Source organism: Leptonotus elevatus, chromosome 19, assembly GCF_054856555.1.
Source record: "Leptonotus elevatus isolate MCC_2025b chromosome 19, RoL_Lele_1.0, whole genome shotgun sequence".
Taxonomy (NCBI): domain Eukaryota; kingdom Metazoa; phylum Chordata; class Actinopteri; order Syngnathiformes; family Syngnathidae; genus Leptonotus; species Leptonotus elevatus.
Genome location: NC_141257.1, coordinates 3,545,663 through 3,554,339, shown reverse-complemented (window position 1 = coordinate 3,554,339; position 8,677 = coordinate 3,545,663). Strand labels below are relative to the sequence as shown.

General features: G+C 43.7%; 2 protein-coding genes across 2 annotated transcripts; one reads left to right on the top strand and one right to left on the bottom strand.

Annotated features, from left to right (window-relative positions):
- Positions 1-168: 168 nt before the first annotated feature.
- Positions 169-5,491, bottom strand: ptpn2b (protein tyrosine phosphatase non-receptor type 2b). Its single transcript, XM_086062182.1, has 10 exons — positions 5,250-5,491; positions 4,540-4,630; positions 4,365-4,465; positions 4,106-4,204; positions 3,804-3,941; positions 3,503-3,712; positions 3,271-3,432; positions 3,035-3,198; positions 2,443-2,517; positions 169-730 (listed from the first exon to the last, which is right to left on the bottom strand). The coding sequence occupies exons 1-10, from the start codon at positions 5,304-5,306 to the stop codon at positions 709-711; spliced, it is 1,119 nt and encodes a 372-aa protein (XP_085918308.1). The 5' UTR covers positions 5,307-5,491; the 3' UTR covers positions 169-708.
- A 372-nt stretch (positions 5,492-5,863) lies between these two features.
- On the top strand, positions 5,864-8,674 carry eif3i (eukaryotic translation initiation factor 3, subunit I). Its single transcript, XM_086062183.1, has 11 exons — positions 5,864-5,995; positions 6,278-6,370; positions 6,501-6,588; positions 6,663-6,728; positions 6,803-6,952; positions 7,158-7,285; positions 7,371-7,481; positions 7,647-7,736; positions 7,820-7,893; positions 8,183-8,275; positions 8,375-8,674. Exons 1-11 carry the CDS (start codon positions 5,993-5,995, stop codon positions 8,454-8,456), a joined length of 978 nt encoding a protein of 325 aa, XP_085918309.1. The 5' UTR covers positions 5,864-5,992; the 3' UTR covers positions 8,457-8,674.
- The last annotated feature ends 3 nt before the right edge of the window (positions 8,675-8,677 follow it).

Sequence of the window (8,677 nt, the reverse complement as noted above, 5' to 3'; positions counted from 1 at the left end):
TGCCCCCTCAAATTTTCACTTTGGCACGTTCTACACTTTGGATTGTGGAATTTGTAGGGAGAGCGCATTTGAGATCTTCCGTGAACATAATCAGTATCTCTGGCAACTTTTAAACAATGGGTCAAGAATTAAGTGACATCATAATAGATTAACAAATAGGTCCATACATTTTGTAAATTCCATTTTTATTAGAAGGTAACGGAGGGAAAAAAATGACTTGCCTTTCTTTTTCCATCAAACTGCCGGGGTTCAAATGTGTAAATGTATTTTTAATATATATATATATATATATATATGAAACTTTTTTTTTTAAAAGAACAAAACAGAACTATGTACATGCCATTGATTTTGCTTCACTTCAAATACTTATTTTAAATATAAAAAATAGAACTTTTTCATCAAAAGGTCGTCTGCCCCGAAAAAATATGCATCTGAATATTTAGAACTTGTCACAATGCACTCATATTTCAGTCAATATAAATGTCTGTATGACAAAAGATGCGTTTAACAAAATCATTTTAAGAAACGCTGGTGTGTTTTGGTCTTTTTTTGTTTGTGTGTGTGTGTGTGTGTGTGTGCGTGCGCTGTAAACAGTTTGCAGTAGAGAAACAGGAGGTGCTGGCGAAGAAGAAGCAGAACAGAGAGGTTGATGTTTTCCCTGCCGATGTTTGTCGTTGTCGAATGCAGCCTCGGGTTGGTGCAGTCGAGTCAGGAGTCGCTGGTCTTTGCTCTGTCATGAGACAGAAAAAAAAGCAAGAATGAGAAAATAAAGCTGTCCGGACTTTACAACGACGAGCTGCATTCAAGTCGAAAGGCATGACAGGAGATGATCGCGGCGTAATCCCCTTTGGCATCTGGTGGACTTTTCTCATGCATTCCAATTGGTGCGTGAAAGAAGACTGTTGTTGTGACGTGCTGATGCTTCCAGCAAAAATAAAAGGCCCAATGCAAGCTTAAAAAAAAGGCAATGTGGGGGAAAAACATGTCACTGTTCAGGAATAACAGTGGAGAAAAAGTCACGTCACTTGTTTGAAGGGGGGGGGGGGGGGTGTGGACAAGTAACCCCCCCCCCCACCTTATTTCCATAATACCGTTCTGGGAAAAATGTGAATGATTTCTGGGTTGACCTCGTTTGGATGATTACACACACACAAAAAAAAAAAAGAAGCTTTTCCATGCCCACTGTTATGCAAAATAAGATGAAAATAGATTCTGTCTTCTTTTGGGGGGCGAAAAGCATAAATAGTTACTTTTTTTTTTTTGTCCTCACCAAGACAATTCAGGGTACTAGTAGTAAGTGACTGCCTTACTAATCAAATGTGTAGTGTTTCATTGTCGTTAAATAGTAAGGATTAATTATGTACTAGTTCGCCTAAAGTTTGCACTAGGGGGGAAAAAAACTCACTAATAAGACAGTCTTTCTACGAGTGCACCGTATTGTCTTACGAGTGAGGAGAAAGAGCGTACTAGTATATGGACTATAAAATCAACATTAAGGATATCATAGTGGAAATTATGCTACTAGTGCGCCATAGTCATCCTATTAGTTCACTTGGTCGTCTTACTAGAAGGGACAAAAACATACTAGTACGCGGCCCTTACGGAGGATATCAAATAAATTGTCAAATGGCTTTCTGCAGTAGTGGAAAAACGATACTAGCAAGACTTGGTCTACTAGTGCGTCCTAACAGTTTCAGGATATCAAATAAAGGCTTTTCAACACACTGGGCATCGCCGAAAACCTACAATTAAGATGCAAACGTGAAACACATTCAAAACGATTCCAAAATGGTTGCCTAGCAACTCATCACAACAAAAGCACTGCAGAGCGGAAGGGAAAAAAGAAAATGAAAAGAAAAGCACACGCGCGGGGGGGGGGGGGGGGGGACATACGAGATCAGGTGCTATTTTGTATTTGTTTGTAAATTGTCAGCGCTGGGTCACGAGCAGCAAATGCAGCCCAAACTGTTCGAGGACACAACAGAACATTGAGAGAACATTGAGCGCGCGCGCGTGTTGCACTCATCGGATGAGTTTAGAAGTGCGGAAAGCTGTTTGAGCGTTTCTTCATTTGACTTGATATCAAGCTCAAGATCAATGTGCTAGTGCGCTTTGTCCTCACTAGTAAGACCATTCAGCGCACTCATAGAATGATAGGATGCGAGAACAACTAGTGTCTTACTAGTGATGCCCCCCCCCCCCCAACTACTAACTAGTCGTAACTAGGCATGTATCACACGCTAGTAGCTTCCTGGGCCCCACTCGTGGCCACTAGTCAAATGTAGCTTTCCTACTAGCGTGCGAGAATGTCATACAGTGTTGAAAGCAAACGGGGCAGTCGTTCTACTAGTGCGCCAAATTGTCTTATTACTGAGGCCAAAGGGTGCATACTTGAAACCGGATAGCAAGGAAAATCCTGCGTTTGCGCGCCGGCGTCGTCACCTTTTCCGCTTCCTGTCCGTGTCGTTGGTCCTTTGGCTTTGGGCTATGGAGAAACTGTCGCCCCTGCGTCGTTTGCTGTCCCAAAAAAAAAAAAAAAAAACAACAACAAAAAACATACAATTAGGGATGGGCAATACGGCCTTAACATTAAATCTCTTTTTTTGGGGTGCAGAAAAGACTAAGCAAATAATAATGACTTTACTATGAATTAATTAATATTTTAAATTAGATTCCCTGCGACCCAACCCCGGATGAGCGGAAGAAAATGGACGGACATTGGCAAAGAATGCCTCTCAAGCCGTTACATATTTGCCGTTCACGTGGAGGTGGCCACGTCCGAATTTCATTTTCGGAAAACAACGTAAAAATGATACCGCTCATTAAAAATAGCCGTTAGAGGGGGTCGGAAAAGTTAGCAAGCTGGCAACCGTGAAATGTGATTTTTTTTTTTTTGTAAATGAGCTCTGTCCATGTTGTCAACAGTATACAGAAATGAAAAAAAATAATAATAATAATAATTTCCTATTTTTAGATTGTTCTGACAAATGAACTCAAATAACCCGAACAAAAATAAGACTTAGCAGATACTGACTGTGCGGTGCTATTTCCCTGCTCAGGCGACTGGCCCGGCCTCTCGCCGTCATGTCTGTAATCGCCGTCCTCGCCGGGCGGTCCCGCCCGCTGGCCGCCGTTGCATTTCTCCGGCGCGTCGGCGGGGGGCTCCTGGTCTTCCCGGGACAACTCACGCCCCTGGGACTGCGAGACGGCAAGCAGGCGTCACCGCCGTGTTTCGTTGTCGCGATCCTAGAGCGTCCCCGCCGCGTTTACCTGCAGGGACGAGTCTCCCATGATGCACTTGGCTCCCTCAAGGACAGCCATGAAGGAGAAGCGAAGCTGGTCGGGCGTCTGGATGAGACCCATGCGGTACTTGCGCATGTCCAAAAGGATCCTACGGATGTCCAACGGAGACGCGTCTTTCCCTCGGTCCATCTGACAGACAAAAATAAATGCCTCCCTTTAAATAAATGCTATGTATAAATAAAAAATAAAAGCTTCTCACCAGCACGAGACACGTGTCCACCAGCGAGAAGGTCCCCGACCGTCCGATGCCGGCGCTGCAGTGCACCACGGCGGGGCCGTGGTCGGCACCCAGCGCCCCTGACTCTCGCACCTTCAGCAGGAAGTTGAGGAAGGACGCCGGCGACTCGGGCACGCCGAAGTCGGGCCACGTCGTGTAGTGAAAGTGGTGGATCTCCCGCTTCTCCCCCGTCTTGCGAGAACACATGTGGAAGGGAATCCCGCTCAAAGTTCCGAAGAAGTCGCGCTGGAGAACCGATGACGGGGCGAGGTCAAACACTCACACTCATGTTTTGCAGCTCCAGCACTCTGGTGGTGTAGTAAGACTTGACGTCTTCCGACCGCAGCGTGACCAGGAAGCGCGTGTCCTTGAACGCCATCTCGTGCTCCTCGGCTACGGGCCAGTACTGAGCGCACTTTTCCTAACGGGCGAAGAAGAAAGGTGAGGCGATTTTTATTTATTTATTTATTTATTTATTTTTTGATAGTCGCCGCTAAGGTGGAAGGGAACTATGTGATAAATAGAACCCCTGTTCTACTTTTTTTGCCACCGAACTGGACGACTTGGCGGAAATGCGATGCTTACCGAGCCTTTCTCAATGACCCTATTGAGCATGACGATAGCTTTGGTCTTTTGCTCCCAGATCATGAGCCAGAAGTGGCCACACGTGTTCCTGAGGGGACCCTGCAGACAAGCACAATAATAAAAATAATAAAAAAAAAAAGCTAGCTAGTCGCCCCACTGCTAATGTTAACTTCTGTGTTCCGACTGATAAACGGATACAAACAGGGCTTCTATCAACACAAAATGGCGCCACTTGTGCAACTCAATGTCCACAACATGCCTGAGTCAATATGTAACGTCTCTGTGCTTCCTCCATCACCACCAGGCTGGCGTTAATGTAGTCGTTGTCGGCATTCTTCAGCTTCACCCGACTGTGGTCAACTGCGGGGAGGAATGGGGAGAAAATTAATGTCGGGAATTTTGTGCGTTTCAAGAAAAGCGCGACCGAAACCTACAGGGGCTGACGTCTCTGTATCTGTTGCGGGTGCGGTTTTCGGGATACTTGGCTACTTTGTAGGAGCACTCGTGGGACTGACTTCGGATTTCCTGGAAAATGACAGAAAAATTATGAATTTTATTGACGGACATCATAAAACTAAAGTCAGTGATGATACAGAATGGTAGACTATATTGTTGATAGCATTATAATAGTAGTGTCACTACAACCATCACAGCTTGTGGCTAAATGTAGTCATTTGTTGAAAATAAATAAATAAATAAATATATATATATCATTTACGTTTAGATTCAATTCTTTTTTCCTTCATTTCGCACTGTGTTCTTTCCTTTAATAGCACCCTTGACACCTGCCATTCCTTAATCCTTTCTCTTTTTGACCATCCTTTTTTCCTTCCTTCTTTACATCTGTCAGTCGTTCATACTCTTTCTTTCTCCCCCCCCAAATAAGTTAATTTAAAAAGTGTATACCTACTTTTGTCCCAGTCTATATTTAGGGACATCCTGGTACTATCGATTGTTAACATAAACTTTGCCAAAGACACGATTTCTTTCGGGGGTGCTTTTTATTTATTTTTTACTCGTACTCATTATAAACGATTTCCTTTAAATGGATCCTTGTCATTTTGACGTTTTAAAAACAAGCGCTCTATTTCACAAGATTCAACTCTTGACTGTTAAACGTTAGCAACATGCTAACTGCACTTACCATGTACAATTTGTGCCACCGGCCCTCTGACTCAATGTCCTCAAACTCGCGCTCCATTTTCACCTGTCAAGACTTTATCGTCAACTCATATCGTCAGCCGACCCGGGTAATGTTTAAAAAAAATTAACAAAGGAGATTCCTTTGTGTGTGTGCGAGAGGAATTATGACTTCCCTGTGGTAAGAGCTTTCTTTAGCTGGTCGACTCGTCGGTCGTCACTTTTCACTAATGACGTTTGAGGATTTGCGCATGCGCAGATTAGGGGTTTTCCAAAACCCCAAAAGACGACAGAGATCTTCGAGAAAAATCATCACTTGACGTCACACAGGGCACACATTTTTTTTCCCTAGTAAAATGCTCGGAAAATAAGTTTTAACAGAATAATTCAATTAATTTGTCCTCAATGATGAAAAACAAATTGTTTAATCATTATTTTAATGCTGTGTGATCATATAAAATATATAAATCATCATTTAAGTATATTTATTAAACTAGTGATATAAAAAATATTAACTCTGTGTTATTTTAGTGAATAAAATAGAATATGCAAAAATAACGTTGTGGCTGCTTTACTCCAATACCCTAGAGGGCGCCCTCCCGTGGGCCTGCTGTGGGGCACGTTAAAGGTAATGTCACTTCCTTTCTGTCACGGCTTCGCCGATAGAAACACGAGTGTCCATTTTCTCTCTCTTTATTTGGATTTATTGACTTTCTTACACCGAGTATTGTCGCTTGGTTGGTAAACATGGTTAGTATATTTTGTGTTTTGCTGATAGTATGCCCGTGTGTGTACTGAAAGGCTGTAAAACTTGAGTTTCGAGCGCGGCGAACGTTAGCTTAGCTTTCTCGGTAGCCGGTATGTTAATAGCTCGTTAGCTACATTGAGGATGAGTCAACAGCTGCGTGTATTCTATATATATTACAGTGTATCTTGTCAATCTCCGTCAAAAAATAATATTTTAATAAGTGAGCTAAATCTTTACGTGTAGTAACTTGAAAACACTGGCACGTGTCCCTCTTTTCTCCATAGAAACCCATTCTACTTCAGGGCCACGAGAGGTCCATCACTCAGCTCAAGTACAACAGAGAAGGAGACCTCATCTTCTCAGTAGCCAAGGACACAGTGAGTTTGGCAAAAATAACGTATATTTACACGCTGTTAGGCTCTGTTATTTATGTTGGTTCTTCGCAATCCGCACAAATAGCCTGCTTCAATTAAATATATATATATTTTTAAATCTCTTCCCTTTTAGGTCACAAATGTGTGGTACTCCGTCAATGGCGAGCGTCTGGGCACCTACAATGGACACACGGGAGCAGTGTGGTGTATCGACTGCGACTGTATCCTAAGAATTCCTGAAATATTTTTCTAGTATCACACTGCCCGGTCGCAGCTTCCTTAACTCGTCCTTCAGGGGACACCAAGAACGTGTTGACGGGATCGGCAGATAACAGCTGTCGACTGTGGGATTGCGAGACGGGTTAGGCAACGGTTTTATCGCACCTAATTATTCACCTGAGGCCAGGACTGGTCTTAAATGTGATCCGTTCACAGGTAAACAGTTGGCCTTGGTCAACACCAACTCTGCGGTCAGAACTTGTGGCTTCGACTTCAGCGGCAACATCATCATGTTCTCCACGGACAAGCAGATGGGCTACCAGTGCTTCCTCAACTTCTTTGACTTGCGGGATCCACAGCAAATTGGTATCATGCCATTTGACTCTACAATAAAACCAGTTGAAATTGACTTGACTGTCACGATTGAATTAAACTTAATACTACAATATTGATCTAAATAGTTGTGATGATCATTTTGGTCATAATCGTGCATTTCTTGAGATGATTAGCTGTTGCGCAAGTGTAAAATAATAAATAAAAATTGTATAAAGCCTTTTTTCGTTTTGCACAGATGACAACCAGCCCTATCTGACCGTCCCGTGCCCCGACCACAAGATCACCAGTGCCGTGTGGGGGCCACTCGGCGAGTTTGTCATCGCCGGCCATGAGAACGGCGAGATCAACCAGTTCAGCGCCAAGGTGGGTGGCCGCCGCCCATCATATTGGTTGCCATTAGCAGTGTGCAGGTGCAGAATTGAGCGGACTTTTGTTGTCGTCAACATAGTCGGGGGACATCGTAAAGACCGTCAAGGAGCACAGCAAGCAGATCAACGACATCCAGACGGCGGTGGACCTTACCATGTTCATCACTGCATCCAAGGACAACACTGCCAAGGTGCTTGTATACCGCACTTGTGCAGTTGCCTTGACTTCTTAGTGCCACAGCTGACACGTTTGTCAAATGATGATCCTTTTGGTTGTGTTCAAAATAATTAACAACAACTAATGCTCACTTTTTTGTGCACGCGTTTTAAAATGTATCACATTTGATGCTCCGCAGCTGTTTGATTCATCCTCCCTGGACCACATCAAGACCTTCAGGACAGAGAGACCGGTCAACTCGGCCTCCATCTCGCCAATCATGGACCACGTAAGTGTCCCCCTGCAGAGTGAGGTTAGCGTGTGTTTGTGCGTGCCTTCAATTACTCATCGTCAGATGTGTGTGCGACACAGGTGGTGATGGGCGGCGGTCAGGAGGCCATGGAGGTGACCACCACTTCCACCAGGATCGGCAAGTTCGAGGCCAGGTGAGTGGGGTGGGGGGGCGGGGATACTTTCATTTTAAATGTAAGGACATTCCTTAAAAAAATAAAAATATAAAATAGTGTACCATTTAACAAAACTTGCCAGGTTAAGCACTTCTTTTCCCATTTGTAAAGAAAAAAAACTTTCTGTGGAAGTGGATACAAGAAGTTAATGCTGGAGGGTATAAATGTTTCAACATTTTGATTGTCATTTACTTTTTGTACAAGCACAGAAAAAAAAATATCTATCCCACTTTTTGCTGTTTAAATGCACCGCCGTCGTGTTTCTCAGGTTTTTCCATGCCGCCTACGAGGAGGAGTTTGGCAGAGTCAAGGGACATTTCGGACCCATCAACTGTGTGTCGTTCCACCCTGATGGCAAGAGGTAAGAACCCATCCAGCTGCACCAATGAGTGAGTTTGTTGTTGTGCTTATTTGCGGGGGTTTTTTTTTTTTTTTTTTTTTTTTTGCACGCATGTTCCAGTTACGGCAGTGGAGGAGAGGACGGATACGTGAGGATTCACTACTTTGACCCGCAATACTTTGACTTTGAGCTGGAAGTTTGAAAACACGCACGCCATCGGCTTTTTTGAGACGCTCAACAAGAAGGTGTCTATTTTGAGAGTTGTGCCAAGCGGGCATTTCCAGCTCCAACAAAGCCTCTCCTTTTCTTTTTCCTTCCCTTTTTTTTTTTTTTTTTTACATTTTGCCGTTTTGAGACTTGACTCCCCGACCACACACACACGTTTCTATCACCTTCAACTAAACAGTTCTGACTTCATAATGG